A 17602-nucleotide genomic window follows, 5' to 3' on the forward strand; every position below is an offset into this window, starting at 1 on the left:
TCAACCGTGTGATGTGGCGAGTTAATAACGTTTCAACCGGTGTGATATGGCGAGTTAATAACGTTTCAACCGTGTGATGTGGCGAGTTAATAACGTTTGAACCAGTGTGATGTGGCGAGCTAATAACGTTTGAACCGGTGTGATGTGGCGAGCTAATAACGTTTGAACCGGTGTGATGTGGCGAGCTAATAACGTTTGAACCGGTGTGATGTGGCGAGCTAATAACGTTTGAACCGGTGTGATGTGGCGAGCTAATAACGTTTGAACCGTGTGATGTGGCGAGCTAATAACGTTTGAACCGGTGTGATGTGGCGAGCTAATAACGTTTGAACCGGTGTGATGTGGCGAGCTAATAACGTTTGAACCGGTGTGATGTGGCGAGTTAATAACGTTTGAACCGGTGTGATGTGGCGAGCTAATAACGTTTCAACCGGTGTGATGTGGCGAGTTAATAACGTTTCAACCGGTATGATGTGGCGAGCTAATAACGTTTCAACCGGTGTGATGTGGCGAGTTAATAACGTTTCAACCGGTATGATGTGGCGAGCTAATAACGTTTCAACCGGTGTGATGTGGCGAGTTAATAACGTTTCAACCGGTGTGATGTGGCGAGTTAATAACGTTTCAACCGGTGTGATGTGGCGAGCTAATAACGTTTCAACCGGTGTGATGTGGCGAGCTAATAACGTTTCAACCGGTATGATGTGGCGAGCTAATAACGTTTCAACCGGTGTGATGTGGCGAGCTAATAACGTTTCAACCGGTGTGATGTGGCGAGCTAATAACGTTTCAACCGGTGTGATGTGGCGAGCTAATAACGTTTCAACCGGTGTGATGTGGCGAGCTAATAATGTTTCAACTGGTGTGATGTGGCGAGCTAATAACGTTTCAACCGGTATGATGTGGCGAGCTAATAATGTTTCAACTGGTGTGATGTGGCGAGCTAATAACGTTTCAACCGGTATGATGTGGCGAGCTAATAATGTTTCAACCGGTGTGATATGGCGAGCTAATAACGTTTGAACCGGTGTGATGTGGCGAGCTAATAATGTTTCAACTGGTGTGATGTGGCGAGCTAATAACGTTTCAACCGGTGTGATGTGGCGTGCTAATAACGTTTGAACCGGTGTGATGTGGCGAGCTAATAACGTTTGAACCGGTATGATGTGGCGAGCTAATAACGTTTGAACCGGTATGATGTGGCGAGCTAATAACGTTTCAACCGGTGTGATGTGGCGAGTTAATAACGTTTCAACCGGTATGATGTGGCGAGCTAATAACGTTTCAACCGGTGTGATGTGGCGAGTTAATAACGTTTGAACCGGTATGATGTGGCGAGCTAATAACGTTTCAACCGGTATGATGTGGCGAGTTAATAACGTTTCAACCGGTATGATGTGGCGAGCTAATAACGTTTCAACCGGTGTGATGTGGCGAGTTAATAACGTTTCAACCGGTATGATGTGGCGAGCTAATAACGTTTCAACCGGTGTGATGTGGCGAGCTAATAACGTTTGAACCGGTGTGATGTGGCGAGCTAATAACGTTTGAACCGGTATGATGTGGCGAGCTAATAACGTTTGAACCGGTGTGATGTGGCGAGCTAATAACGTTTCAACCAGTGTGATGTGGCGAGCTAATAACGTTTCAACAGGTGTGATGTGGCGAGTTAATAACGTTTCAATCGGTGTGATGTGCCGAGCTAAATTTTTTTCCTTTATTTAACTAGGCAAGTCAGTTAAGAACAAATTCTTATTTTCAATGACGGCCTAGGAACAGTGGGTTAACTGCCTGTTCAGGGGCAGAACGACATATTTGTACCTTGTCAGCTCGGGGGTTTGAACTCGCAACCTTCAGGTTACTAGTCCAATGCTCTAACCACTAGGCTACGCTGCCGTCCCTAATAACGTTTCAACCGGTGACATCACTCTCTCTGAGACCTTGACGTAGTTGTTCCCCCCACAGCTTTTGTGGAACGAAACTCTGGACGGTTCTGATGTCTAGCCTGGGTTTGTTTACATGATGTCTAATCCTGGGTTTGTTTACATGATGTCTAAGCCTGGGTTTGTTTACATGATGTCTAAGCCTGGGTTTGTTTACATGATGTCTAAGCCTGGGTTTGTTTACATGATGTCTAAGCCTGGGTTTGTTTACATGATGTCTAAGCCTGGGTTTGTTTACATGATGTCTAAGCCTGGGTTTGTTTGCATGATGTCTAAGCCTGGGTTTGTTTACATGATGTCTAAGCCTGGGTTTGTTTACATGATGTCTAAGCCTGGGTTTGTTTACATGATGTCTTGCCTGGGTTTGTTTACATGATGTCTTGCCTGGGTTTGTTTACATGATGTCTTGCCTGGGTTTGTTTACATGATGTCTTGCCTGGGTTTGTTTAGAAGATGTCTTGCTTGGGTTTGTTTACATGATGTCTAAGCCTGGGTTTGTTTACACGATGTCTTGCCTGGGTTTGTTTGCATGATGTCTAAGCCTGGGTTTGTTTACATGATGTCTTGCCTGGGTTTGTTTACATGATGTCTAAGCCTGGGTTTGTTTACATGATGTCTTGCCTGGGTTTGTTTACATGATGTCTAAGCCTGGGTTTGTTTACATGATGTCTTGCCTGGGTTTGTTTGCATGATGTCTAAGCCTGGGTTTGTTTACATGATGTCTAGTCTGGGTTTGTTTGCATGATGTCTAGTCTGGGTTTGTTTACATGATGTCTTGCCTGGGTTTGTTTACATTATGTCTAGCCTGGGTTTGTTTACATGATGTCTTGCCTGGGTTTGTTTACATGATGTCTTGCGTGGGTTTGTTTACATGATGTCTAGCCTGGGTTTGTTTACATGATGTCTAGCCTGGGTTTGTTTACATTATGTCTAGCCTGGGTTTGTTTACATGATGTCTTGCCTGGGTTTGTTTACATGATGTCTAAGCCTGGGTTTGTTTACATGATGTCTAAGCCTGGGTTTGCTTTGTCGCCCTGACAGTTTGATATTTCTTAATCACAAATGGTGTAAATGACGTTTACTGAGTCTGGCTTGAATGTTCTGGAATGGTAGGTAGCTAGCTAGCACTCACTCACTCACCTGGCTGCTAGCACGTCATGAAAAGTTGTCTGCTTGACTAAAACAAACAGACAACAAGAACATTGTGTTTGAAAAATGTCAAGTTTTTGCTGTGAGCCAATTCGGTAACCAAGGTGACCGTGGGTCGTTGTCCCCCGAGGCAGGCGGTGCCGCAGCATTCTATTTAATACCGACTGCGACCATGACACTTTTTATGAAAGTACCTGCCATGTATATGTTGCATATCGTGGGCAGAACAGGCTAACAATGGGAATTCCAAACCACCTGTTGCATATCGTGGGCAGGAGAGGCTAACAATGGGAATTCCAAACCACCTGTTGTATATCGTGGGTAGGAGAGGCTAACAATGGGAATTCCAAACCACCTGTTGTATATCGTGGGTAGGAGAGGCTAACAATGGGAATTCCAAACCACCTGTTGCATATCGTGGGCAGGAGAGGCTAACAATGGGAATTCCAAACCACCTGTTGTATATCGTGGGCAGGAGAGGCTAACAATGGGAATTCCAAACCCACCTGTTGTATATCGTGGGTAGGAGAGGCTAACAATGGGAATTCCAAACCCACCTGTTGTATATCGTGGGCAGGAGAGGCTAACAATGGGAATTCCAAACCCACCTGTTGTATATCGTGGGCAGGAGAGGCTAACAATGGGAATTCCAAACCACCTGTTGTATATCGTGGGCAGGAGAGGCTAACAATGGGAATTCCAAACCACCTGTTGTATATCGTGGGCAGGAGAGGCTAACAATGGGAATTCCAAACCACCTGTTGTATATCGTGGGCAGGAGAGGCTAACAATGGGAATTCCAAACCACCTGTTGCATATCGTCGGCAGGAGAGGCTAACAATGGGAATTCCAAACCACCTGTTGTATATCGTGGGCAGAACAGGCTAACAATGGGAATTCCAAACCACCTGTTGCATATCGTCGGCAGGAGAGGCTAACAATGGGAATTCCAAACCACCTGTTGTATATCGTGGGCAGAACAGGCTAACAATGGGAATTCCAAACCACCTGTTGCATATCGTCGGCAGGAGAGGCTAACAATGGGAATTCCAAACCACGTGTTGTATATCGTTGGCAGGAGAGGCTAACAATGGGAATTCCAAACCACCTGTTGTATATCGTGGGCAGGAGAGGCTAACAATGGGAATTCCAAACCACCTGTTGTATATCGTGGGCAGAACAGGCTAACAATGGGAATTCCAAACCACCTGTTGCATATCGTCGGCAGGAGAGGCTAACAATGGGAATTCCAAACCACCTGTTGTATATCGTGGGCAGGAGAGGCTAACAATGGGAATTCCAAACCACCTGTTGTATATCGTGGGCAGAACAGGCTAACAATGGGAATTCCAAACCACCTGTTGCATATCGTGGGCAGGAGAGGCTAACAATGGGAATTCCAAAACCACCTGTTGCATATCGTGGGCAGGACAGGCTAACAATGGGAATTCCAAACCACCTGTTGCATATCGTGGGCAGGAGAGGCTAACAATGGGAATTCCAAACCACCTGTTGTATAAAATCGTATTCTCACTAATTAGAAAAGGTATTCAATGTTTCTGTCACCCCAACATATACAAATAAATTCTAAAAAATCTTGTTTATTTGTAATAAACAAATGTGTGTGTGTACTGTATATATTGTTCACGTGTAATAATTCCTTAACATTGTGTGGTAAATCCAAACATGGAGCCATTCAGACAAAATAATATTGCAACATTGTTTTCGATAATTTATGCAATCCTGTGTTTTGGCATTTCCGTTGTCAGCATTTTGTAGCTTGGAGTAGGAAGAGCTGGTTAAAACAAGACCTTTAAATCAGACAAAACAATGATCAACGCTAAACACACTGTTGTTTTCAGGAGGGATTTCAATCTGAACTGTCAAATACCGACATGTTCTGATTTGAGTTTGCAAGTCTGTTTGTTTGCAAGCTGTTGGTTCAATATATTATAATTGCTCCACAGGCCCAGATAATTATATTGTAAGATAGTTCAGTACCTGCAGTAAGGTAGCTACATACTATGGCCATGTCAGATAAAGTACACAGACTGGGTTCAACATAGTAAAGTAAGGTAGCTACATAGTAAAGTAAGGTAGCTACATAGTAAAGTAAGGTAGCTACATAGTAAAGTAAGGTAGCTACATAGTAAAGTAAGGTAGCTACATAGTAAAGTAAGGTAGCTACATAGTAAAGTTGGGTAGCTACATAGTAAAGTTGGGTAGCTACATAGTAAGGTAAGGTAGCTACATAGTAAAGTAAGGTAGCTACATAGTAAAGTAAGGTAGCTACATAGTAAGGTAAGGTAGCTACATAAGGTACATACTATGGCCATGGTAGGTAGCTGACTGGGCTTACTGTTATCACGTGTTTACCTTTTTCATAGTTATTCACTAATACTGTATCTTTACTTTGGGATTGTAAATTAATAACTTGTTAAAAATCCATTGTATGTTTGTCCCCTATTGTGCTATATGTCCCCTATAGTTATATATTTCTCCTATAGTGATATGTCTCTATAGTGATATATGTCCCCTATAGTAATATATTTCTCCTATAGTGATATATGTCTCTATAGTGATATATGTCCCCTATAGTAATATATTTCTCCTATAGTGATATATGTCTCTATAGTGATATATGTCCCCTATAGTAATATATTTCTCCTATAGTGATATATGTCTCTATAGTGATATATGTCTCTATAGAGATATATGTCTCCTATAGTGATATACAGTATGTCCTCTATTGTGATATATGTCTCTATAATGATATATGTCCCCTATAGTTATATATTTCTCTATAGTGATATATGTCCCCTATAGTGATATATGTCCCCTATGGTTATATATTTATCCTATAGTGATATGTCTCCTATAGTTATATACTGTATGTCCTCTATCGTGATATATGTCCCCTATAGTTATATATTTCTCTATAGTGATATATGTCCCCTATAGTGATATATGTCCCCTATAGTTATATATTTATCCTATAGTGATATATTTCTCCTATAATTATATACTGTATGTCCCCTATAGTGATATATGTCTCTATAGTGATATATGTCTCCTATAGTTATATACGGTATGTCCTCTATAGTGATATATGTCCCCTATAGTGATATATGTCCCCTATAGTGATATATGTCTCCTATAATTATATACTGTATGTCCCCTATAGTGATATATGTCCTCTATAGTGATATATGCCCCCTATAGTGATATATGTCTCCTATAATTATATACTGTATGTCCCCTATAGTGATATAGTGATATATGTCCCCTATAGTAATATATTTCTCCTATAGTGATATATGTCTCTATAGTGATATATGTCCCCTATAGTAATATATTTCTCCTATAGTGATATATGTCTCTATAGTGATATATGTCCCCTATAGTAATATATTTCTCCTATAGTGATATATGTCTCTATAGTGATATATGTCTCTATAGAGATATATGTCTCCTATAGTGATATACAGTATGTCCTCTATTGTGATATATGTCTCTATAATGATATATGTCCCCTATAGTTATATATTTCCTATAGTGATATATGTCCCCTATAGTGATATATGTCCCCTATGGTTATATATTTATCCTATAGTGATATGTCTCCTATAGTTATATACTGTATGTCCTCTATCGTGATATATGTCCCCTATAGTTATATATTTCTCTATAGTGATATATGTCCCCTATAGTGATATATGTCCCCTATAGTTATATATTTATCCTATAGTGATATATTTCTCCTATAATTATATACTGTATGTCCCCTATAGTGATATATGTCTCTATAGTGATATATGTCTCCTATAGTTATATACGGTATGTCCTCTATAGTGATATATGTCCCCTATAGTGATATATGTCCCCTATAGTGATATATGTCTCCTATAATTATATACTGTATGTCCCCTATAGTGATATATGTCCTCTATAGTGATATATGCCCCCTATAGTGATATATGTCTCCTATAATTATATACTGTATGTCCCCTATAGTGATATATGTCTCTATAGTGATATATTTCTCCTATAGTGATATATTTCTCTATAGTGATATATGTCTCTATAGTGATATATGTCTCCTATAGTTATATACGGTATGTCCTCTATAGTGATATATGTCCCCTATAGTGATATATGTCCCCTATAGTGATATGTCTCTATAGTGATATATTTCTCTATAGTGATATATGTCTCTATAGTGATATATGTCCCCTATAGTTATATACGGTATGTCCTCTATAGTGATATATGTCCCCTATAGTGATATATGTCCCCTATAGTTATATACGGTATGTCCCCTATAGTGATATATGTCCCCTATAGTGATATATGTCCCCTATAGTTATATACGGTATGTCCCCTATAGTGATATATGTCCCCTATAGTGATATATGTCCCCTATTGTTATATACGGTATGTCCTCTATAGTGATATATGTCCCCTATAGTGATATATGTCCCCTATAGTGATATATGTCCCCTATAGTTATATACGGTATGTCCCCTATAGTGATATATGTCCCCTATAGTGATATATGTCCCCTATAGTTATATACGGTATGTCCCCTATAGTGATATATGTCCCTTATAGTGATATATGTCCCCTATAGTTATATATGGTATGTCCTCTATAGTGATATATGTCCCCTATAGTTATATATGTCCCCTATAGTTATATACGGTATGTCCTCTATAGTGATATATGTCCCCTATAGTTATATATGTCCCCTATAGTTATATACGGTATGTCCTCTATAGTGATATATGTCCCCTATAGTGATATATGTCCCCTATAGTTATATACGGTATGTCCTCTATAGTGATATATGTCCCCTATAGTGATATATGTCCCCTATAGTGATATATGTCCCCTATAGTTATATATGTCCCCTATAGTTATATACGGTATGTCCTCTATAGTGATATATTTCTCTATAGTGATATATGTCCCCTATAGTGATATATGTCCCCTATAGTTATATACGGTATGTCCTCTATAGTGATATATGTCCTCTATAGTGATATAAATTGTCCACCTATGACATCCAGTGATATATAGTCCATCTAAATCTATAGTTACTATACCTAGGTATTCCTCTGAAGAGGTGATATAGGTGTCCTCTATAGTGATTGATATGTCCCCGATAGGGAGTTATATATGTCCCCTATAGTTATGACTAGCGGGGCTCCGTGGTAGGGAGGGAAATGGAGGAAAACTCGCCTCCCTGCGGACCTGGCATCCTTTCACTCCCTCCTCTCTACATTTTCCTCCTCTGTCTCTGCTGCTAAAGCCACTTTCTACCACTCTAAATTCCAAGCATCTGCCTCTAACCAGGCAGAGCTCTTTGCCACCTTCTCCTCCCTCCTGAATCCTCCCCCCCCTCCCTCCTCCCTTCCTGCAGATGAGGCAGGGTTCGTCAACCATTTTGAATGAACCTAAGGAACGATGACATCCGATCCTCGTTTGTTAGTCAAGAATGACTGCTGGTTCTGCCAGGATCACGCCCTACCCTATGCTCTGGGAGGAGGACACAATGGAGTTCTCCCTCTCTCTCCAGATGAAATCTCCCGGAGGAAGGCCGGCCGTCTTGCTGAGGCCCAGCTTGACCCTGATCCCCTCCTCCTTCTCTGACCATTTCCGAGAGAGATACCTCACCTGGTCATCAAATCCCTGACCGCTGATTAATTGTGTGTCCCTGTCTTCAAGAGAGGAGAGTTGCACCCCTGAAAAAACCTACAGAGCCCCTCCGATGTCAACAACTACAGACCAGTATCCCTTCTCTGGTGAGGAGACTTTTCTCTGGTAAAACTCTTGAGCGTGGACGTCCTTGGCCAGCTCTACCGGATCTCTCTCAGAAGGACCTTCTTGGTCCAAAGGATCAGAGGAGGTTTCAAGACTAGTCATTCAACTGCGGAGCGCTCTTCTCTGTATCAGGAGGCACTCCGTTGACTAGTCTTGAAAGCTAATTTGGATCTCTCTCCTCTGCTCTCATCCTTCTAGACCTATCAAGGCTGCCTTCGATAAGTGAACCAAGATCCTCCTCTCCACCCTCTCCGAGTTAGGCATTTTTCCGAAGGGGTGCAACTCAGCTTCTTGAAGACGGGAGGGACGTACCTGACAGGGATGAGTCCTGATGAGGTGGCGTGGCGAGAAGGTCTGTCTCCTCACCACGGTCTGGGAAGTCCCCCAGGGCTCTGTTCTAGGCCCTCTCTTATTCTCGCTAACACCAAGTCACTCTGGCTCTGTCAGAACCTCAGAGGTCAGAGCATAGGGTATTGCTATGCAGACGGTGACACATGTCAGGAGGGAATTAATCTTCTCCTTTCCCCCTTCTGATGACCAGGTGGCGAGGCATCTCTGCATGTCTGGCAGACATATCAGTGTGGATGACGGATCTTGGAATTTAGAATGCTGAACCTCAGCAGCAGAGACGGGAGGAAAATGTAGAGAGGGGAAAGGATGCCCGTTCCATGATCTCCATTTCCATCACGGTTGACAACTCCATTGTGTCCTCCTCCCAGGGGAGCGCCAAGAACCTTGGCGAGATCCTGGACAACACCCTGGACGTTCTCAACTAGGCAGAATCAGGAGATAGGTTGGAGAAAGTTTGAGTAGGGGAAGATGATAGGATGGAACATCCGGGGGAGAGAGTTGGGACCCTGCCTCACAGTAGGAAGCAGGCGAAGTGTTGGATGAGGCAGGTCATCTCCCGTCTTGATTACTGCAGGGGAGTTGCTGTTGGCTGGGCATCTAGTAAAGATGAGGTGCCTTGCCTGCCATTAAAAGGTGAGAGGGTGAGGTAAAACTCATCCAGAAAAGAAGCCCGCTGGTGTTCAAAGGTAGACTTCCCCCAGAACTGTCTGAGCTCACGTCACCCATCAAGCTATTGCTCCTCCGCTCTCCAAGGAACCTGGAGGGCTCACTGGCTTCCAGTTGAAGCTCGGGCATCCGCTAACAAGACCATGGTGCTCGCCTACGGAGCTGTGACAGAAGGGGAGAACCTCAGTACCTCCAGGCTCTGATCCCCGCTGAGGCCCGGGTACACCCAAACAAGGACACTGCGTTCTGTGGTGATCCATGTTTCCTCTGGCCTGCTCGCCTCCTGGAGGGACTGAGGATGTACCTTGTTGGCCCGATCAGCCAGAGTCAAAACTGTTCGCTGCTCCACGTGGCCCCCAATGGTGGGAACAAACTCCCTCACGACGCCAGGACAGCGTATGGTCTGTCAATCAGACAGACACATAGTCAGGCTACAGAAGAGACTACGCTGCAAGGAACCCCTACCTCTTCAAGGTTAGAAAGGATAGGGTAAGTAGCAAAATCTCCTTGACTAAAATGATTAACAAGATAGATGCAAGTGGCTGTTCCACTGGTTGTCATAAGGTGTATGCACCCGTTGAGTGTAATAGTTTCTACAGTCTACTCTGGATAAGAGCTCTAGCTAAATGACTTAAATGTAAATGTAATACGGTATGTCCTCTAGACTACAGTGATTGAAACAAAGATCTGCTATGTAGCTATGTAGCTAGCTATGTCAAACAAATCAAACCGTTGTACTGTGATGAAATGAAATGAAAATGTGATACTAGCTGAGTGATATGTCCCTATAGTGATATATGTCCCCTATAGTGATATATGTCCCCTATAGTGATATATGTCCCCTATAGTTATATACGGTATGTCCTCTATAGTGATATATGTCCTCTATAGTGATATATGTCCCCAGTATAGTTATATACGGTATGTCCTCTATAGTGATATATGTCCCCTATAGTGATATATGTCTCCTATAATTATATACGGTATGTCCTCTATAGTGATGTATGTCCCCTATAGTGATATATGTCCCCTATAGTGATATATGTCCTCTATAGTGATATATGTCTCTATAGTGATATATGTCTCCTATAGTGATATATGTCTCTATAGTGATATATGTCCCCTATAATTATATACGGTATGTCCCCTATAGTGATATATGTCCCCTATAGTTATATACGGTATGTCCTCTATAGTGATATATGTCCCCTATAGTGATATATGTCCCCTATAGTTATATACGGTATGTCCTCTATAGTGATATATGTCTCCTATAGTGATATATGTCTCTATAGTGATATATGTCCCCTATAATTATATACGGTATGTCCCCTATAGTGATATATGTCTCCTATAGTTATATACGGTATGTCCTCTATAGTGATATATGTCCCCTATAGTGATATATGTCCCCTATAGTGATATATTATATAGTGATATATGTCTCTATAGTGATATATGTCTCTATAGTGATATATGTCTCTATAGTGATATATGTCCCCTATAGTGATATATATGTCCTCTATAGTGATATATGTCCCCTATAATTATATACGGTATGTCCCCTATAGTTATATATGTCTCCTATAGTTATATACGGTATGTCCTCTATAGTGATATAGTCTGTCACATATAGTGCATACATTGTACAGTGTAGGCTGAGGTTAGAAAAGCCTGTTTCAGTGGTTAAATAACGATGTGATTTGCATCAAGATTAGAGAAGCCTGTTTCAGTGGTTATTAAGTAACTGTACTTGAGTTGCATCACACTAATGCATAACGTTGTTAGGTTTCCACTGCAACCCTCATGCTGTCCTCTTCTAGATATACAGGTAACTGCCCAAATAAACACCCACATACAGTGTGTTAATAAGGGTGTTGTGGGCCACCGTGAGCAGCCAGAACAGATTCAATGCACGTTGGCATAGATTCTACAGGGTCTGGACCTCCTATCTGGGGACCAGAAATGCCATTAGTTTGTGTTTGGTGATTTGGTGATTGGTGATTGGTGATTGGTGATTGGTGATTTGGTGATTGGTGATTGGTGATTGGTGATTGGTGATTTGGTGATTGGTGATTGGTGATTGGTGATTGGTGATTGGTGATTTGGTGATTTGATTTGGTGATTGGTGATTGGTGATTGGTGATTGGTGATTTGGTGATTGGTGATTGGTGATTTGGTGATTGGTGATTTGGTGATTGGTGATTTGGTGATTGGTGATTGGTGATTGGTGATTGGTGATTTGGTGATTGGTGATTTGGTGATTGGTGATTTGGTGATTTGGTGATTGGTGATTGGTGATTGGTGATTTGGTGATTTGGTGATTGGTGATTTGGTGATTTGGTGATTGGTGATTTGGTGATTGGTGATTTGGTGATTGGTGATTGGTGATTGGTGGAAAACACTGTCTCCGACGCCACTCCAGAATCTCCCGTTCAAACAAGGTTGAGATCTGGTGACTGAGATATGGTTTACATATAATGGCCTGCCCAGCATTTTTATACATGACCCTAAGCATGATGGGATGTTAATTGATTCATTTAACTCAGGCCCTGGTCAAAAGTGGTGCGTTATATTTATTATATTTTATTTATTTATTTCACCTTTATTTAACCAGTTCTCATTTACAATTTACAAGATAAAGCAAAGCAGTGCTACACAAACAACAACACAGAGTTACACATGTGAAGTAATTACCATTTAGCAAATGAACACTGGCGTGATAGATGAGCAGATGGTGGGTGATGTGCAAGTAGTGATACCGGTGTGCAAAAGAGCAGAAAAGTAAAAAAAAAAACAATATGGGGATGAGGTAGGTGGAAATGAGGTAGGTGGAAATGAGGTAGGGGGAAATGAGGTAAGGGGAAATGAGGTTAAATGAGGTAGGGGGAAATGAGGTTGGAAATGAGGTAGGGGGAAATGAGGTAGGTGGAAATGAGGTTGGAAATGAGGTAGGTGGAAATGAGGTAGGGAGAAATGAGGTAGGTGGAAATGAGGTTTAAATGAGGTAGGGGAAATGAGTTGAGAAATGAGGTATTTGGAAATGAGGTAGGGGAAATGAGGTAGGGAAATTTAGGTTGGTAAATGGGTAGGGGGAAATGAAGAACAAATGAGGTAGGGGGAAATGAGGTAGGTGGAAATGAGGTAGGGGAAATGAGGTTTATTGGAAATGAGGTAGGTGGAAATGAGGTAGGGGGAAATGATGTAGGTGGAAATGAGGTTGGAAATGAGGTAGGGGAAATGAGGTAGGGAAATGAGGTTGGTGGAAATGAGGTAGGGGAAATGAAGTAAGGGGAAATGAGGTAGGGGAAATGAGGTAGGTGGAAATGAGGTAGGGGAAATGAGGTAGGTGGAAACCAGGTAGGTGGAAATGAGGTAGGGGGAAATGATTATTTGGAAATGAGGTAGGTGGAAATGAGGTAAAATGAGGTCATTTAAATGAGGTAGGGGGAAATGAGGTAGGGGGAAATGAGGTAGGTGGAAATGAGGTAGGGGGAAATGAGGTAGGTGGAAATGAGGTAGGTGGAAATGAGGTAGGGGGAAATGAGGTAGGTGGAAATGAGGTTGGTGGAAATGAGGTAGGGGGAAATGAGGTAAGGGGAAATGAGGTAGGAGGAAATGAGGTAGGGGGAAAGGAGGTAGGGGGAAATGAGGTAGGTGGAAATGAGGTTGGTGGAAATGAGGTAGGGGGAAATGAAGTAAGGGGAAATGAGGTAGGGGGAAATGAGGTAGGTGGAAATGAGGTAGGGGGAAATGAGGTAGGTGGAAATGAGGTAGGTGGAAATGAGGTAGGGGGAAATGATGTAGGTGGAAATGAGGTTGGTGGAAATGAGGTAGGGGGAAATGAGGTAGGGGGAAATGAGGTAGGTGGAAATGAGGTAGGTGGAAATGAGGTAGGGGGAAATGAGGTAGGTGGAAATGAGGTTGGTGGAAATGAGGTAGGGGGAAATGAGGTAGGTGGAAATGAGGTTGGTGGAAATGAGGTAGGGGGAAATGAGGTAGGGGGAAATGAGGTAAGGGGAAATGAGGTAGGGGGAAATGAGGTAGGTGGAAATGAGGTAGGGGGAAATGAGGTAGGTGGAAATGAGGTTGGGGGAAATGAGGTAGGGGGAAATGAAGGGGGAAATGAGGTAGGGGGAAATGAGGTAGGGGAAATGAGGTAGGTGGAAATGAGGTAGGGGAAATGAGGTAGGTGGAAATGAGGTAGGTGGAAATGAGGTAGGTGGAAATGAGGTAGGGGGAAATGAGGTAGGTGGAAATGAGGTTGGTGGAAATGAGGTAAGGGGAAATGAGGTAGGGGGAAATGAGGTAGGTGGAAATGAGGTAGGTGGAAATGAGGTAGGGGGAAATGAGGTAGGGGGAAATGAGGTAAAATGAGGTTGGAAATGAGGTAGGGGGAAATGAAGTAAGGGAAATGAGGTAGGGGGAAATGAGGTAGGTGGAAATGATTTGGTGGAAATGAGGTTGGTGGAAATGAGGTAGGGGGAAATGAAGACAAATGAGGTAGGGGGAAATGAGGTAGGTGGAAATGAGGTAGGGGAAATGAGGTAGTCAAACCTCATTTTGTAGTCAGTGACCAGTAGGGTTCCAGGTCATGTGAACCAGTAGGTGACCAGGTTAGTGACCAGACTGGGAACCAGTAGTGACCAGTAGTGACCAGTAGGAACCAGTAGTGACCTGTAAGTGACCAGTAGTGACCTGTAAGTGACCAGTAGTGACCAGTAGGAACCAGTAGTGACCAGCAGGAACCAGTAGGAACCAGTAGTGACCAGTAAGAACCAGTGGTGACCAGTAGGAGCCAGTAGAGACCAGTGGTAACCAGTGGTGACCAGTAGGAACCAGTAGAGACCAGTGGAGACCAGTAGGAACCAGTAGAGACCAGTGGTAACCAGAATACAAGTTAGTGTGGTAGCTTTGTGTTGCCTAGCCCTGCACAGTAGGAACCAGTAGGCTCTCTCTGTAAAGTAAGTGTAATAACTGGTGGCTAGGCCTAGAACTTAGACCTTGAGTCTATTTCCCAGCCAACCTGCACTGTACTAGAATCCTAACCAGATGGTTTATTGGGTTTCCTGAAACTATTCAAAGCAGCATATCTTCCTCTTCATTAGCCGAATGCTAACAGCGCTGATACAGATGTGTCAGATGTGATAACAAAAACCACATACCCTACACCCACACACATGGAACCTTCGCATTACTTTTCAGACCAGGGGTAGTGAGTTCCAAATGGAACCCTATTGACTATATAGTGCACTACTTTAGATCAGAGCCCTATGGCACCCTATTGACTATATAGTGCACTACTTTATACCCCGTAGGGCATAGGGTGCCATTTGGGATGCATCCCAGAACAGATGAAACATGTATATTCTAACCTCTCACAGGCTAAAACACAGGCCACTAAATGTATGTTTTCTATCAGACAGTTCAACATGACAGTGGTGGAAAGATAGTCTTAGCCTTGGGTAACTATTACAACAGTGTGACAAAGGTCTGTGACCAGCAGTCGTGTGTGTGTGTGTGTGTGTGTGTGTGTGTGTGTGTGTGTGTGTGTGTGTGTGTGTGTGTGTGTGTGTGTGTGTGTGTGTGTGTGTGTGTGTGTGTGTGTGTGTGTGTGTGTGTGTGTGTGTGTGTGTGTGTGTGTGTGTGTGTGGTGGGGTAGTGGTTCAGCTCTCTCTCTGGCCCTCCTCTCTCTTTCTAACTTCTCAAATGAGGAAGTTCACAGCCGTGTTTGTAGCAGCTTCCTTTTTACAGCTTTCGACTCACTAACAGGAAGAGAGAGAGAGATATAGAGAGTAAGAGAGAAACAGAGAGTAAGGGAGAGAGCAAGAGAGAAGACTGTGAGAAACATGTCTGTAGCTGAGTGTTTTCAGTAGAGAACTGGACTCTCTAGCTGAGTGTTTTCAGTAGAGAACTGAACTCTCTAGCCGAGTGTTTTCAGTAGAGAACTGGACTCTCTAGCTGAGTGTTTTCAGTAGAGAACTGAACTCTCTAGCTGAGTGTTTTCAGTAGAGAACTGGACTCTCTAGCTGAGTGTTTTCAGTAGAGAACTGAACTCTCTAGCTGAGTGTTTTCAGTAGAGAACTGAACTCTCTAGCTGAGTGTTTTCAGTAGAGAACTGGACTCTCTAGCTGAGTGTTTTCAGTAGAGAACTGAACTCTCTAGCTGAGTGTTTTCAGTAGAGAACTGGACTCTCTAGCTGAGTGTTTTCAGTAGAGAACTGAACTCTCTAGCTGAGTGTTTTCAGTAGAGAACTGGACTCTCTAGCTGAGTGTTTTCAGTAGAGAACTGAACTCTCTAGCTGAGTGTTTTCAGTAGAGAACTGAACTCTCTAGCTGAGTGTTTTCAGTAGAGAACTGAACTCTCTAGCTGAATGTCTTCAGTAGAGAACTGGACTCTCTAGCTGCGTGTTTTCAGTAGAGAACTGAACTCTCTAGCTGAGTGTTTTCAGTAGAGAACTGAACTCTCTAGCTGAGTGTTTTCAGTAGAGAACTGAACTCTCTAGCTGAGTGTTTTCAGTAGAGAACTGAACTCTCTAGCTGAGTGTTTTCAGTAGAGAACTGAACTCTCTAGCTGCGTGTTTTCAGTAGAAGACCAGGATGTCTACGTCGTTCCAGCCATGGCACCATGGTAATATCACCCGATCTAAGGCTGAGGATCTGCTCTCCAAAGCAGCTAAGGATGGGAGCTTCCTCCTCCGGGACAGTGAATCCATACAGGGTGCCTACGCCCTCTGTGTTCTGTAAGTAAAATGTCCATTCTGACTACTTTTTGAAGATACATATATATATATATATATATATATATATATATATATATATATATATATATAAACTGACAGTTTAACAGTCCAATATTCTGTTGGAAAGATCTAATTGAGGAAGGAAGATTATGTTGAGAACTCGTCCCTTATACCTCTTCGTATGCAGAGAGAGACAGACAAGGAAATATTTGACAGCTAAACTACAACTTCTGTTGTACAAAGTTCAAATTGAGGAAGGAAGATGATGTTGAAGTCTTGACTCTGCAATGCACAGATCAAAGTAGCTTGGAGTAGGAAGAGCTGATTTTAAAATACGACTTTTTAAATCTGACCAAACAATGATCAACGATTTCAATCTGACACCGTCAAATACCTACTTGTATATTATTTCGGATTACATATTCTCCTGCTGTGCAGTGTAGAGCGCAACTCTGCCTCATGACAGCGTTTGGGATGTATAGCAGAACAACGTGACGTTGACTTTCTGTTTCCTTACATCATGACATAAATCATGCCAACAAGTACATCGGTTGGGAATTTAAAAATATTTTGCTCAAGACTTTGATTAACCAGAGAAACTGGCTAGAATACTGTTGTTGTTGCATGCTGTTATATATATATCTATCTATAGCAGGGACTCTATGTAACATAGAACTATTTTAAAAGTACACCTGCTTACTGCAGCAGACAACTCATCGGCACATACAGTCGTGCTGTAAAGCTGGGTAGACTCCGTTGTACAACTCACGCCGCACATCTCTGTGTCGCTCTGAGCTTTTATTAGAATAATTGCTAAACAAAATAAATGAATGGTCATGTACTCTTTTCCATTGTACACAAGGACCAAACGGAAGTGTGTTTGAGTGCATGCCATCTGTCATTACTGCACCTGTCACACGCTGCTGTG

General features: G+C 42.4%; 1 protein-coding gene and 1 long non-coding RNA gene across 5 annotated transcripts in view; one reads left to right on the plus strand and one right to left on the minus strand.

Moving 5' to 3' along the window:
* Positions 1–3721: 3721 nt before the first annotated feature.
* Positions 3722–4519, minus strand: LOC127910837 (uncharacterized). Of its 4 annotated transcripts, none has more exons than XR_008076299.1 (3): positions 4351–4519; positions 3951–4000; positions 3722–3900 (listed from the first exon to the last, which is right to left on the minus strand). It is a non-coding gene; the product is annotated as an uncharacterized LOC127910837 (long non-coding RNA). The 4 variants fall into 4 exon arrangements; XR_008076300.1 differs by lacking the exon at positions 3951–4000 and adding an exon at positions 4051–4100; XR_008076301.1 differs by lacking the exon at positions 4351–4519 and adding an exon at positions 4201–4285.
* Positions 4520–15713: 11194 nt separating this feature from the next.
* The window catches only part of inpp5d (inositol polyphosphate-5-phosphatase D), a 61140-nt gene continuing 59251 nt past the window's right edge, over positions 15714–17602 (plus strand). Inside the window, exon 1 of the mRNA XM_052475643.1 lies at positions 15714–16674. Within this exon, the coding sequence (XP_052331603.1) occupies positions 16532–16674 (143 nt within the window). The 5' untranslated portion in view covers positions 15714–16531. The remainder of the gene's footprint in view (positions 16675–17602) is intronic.

This window comes from Oncorhynchus keta, chromosome 22 (genome assembly GCF_023373465.1).
Source record: "Oncorhynchus keta strain PuntledgeMale-10-30-2019 chromosome 22, Oket_V2, whole genome shotgun sequence".
Taxonomy (NCBI): Eukaryota; Metazoa; Chordata; class Actinopteri; order Salmoniformes; family Salmonidae; genus Oncorhynchus; species Oncorhynchus keta.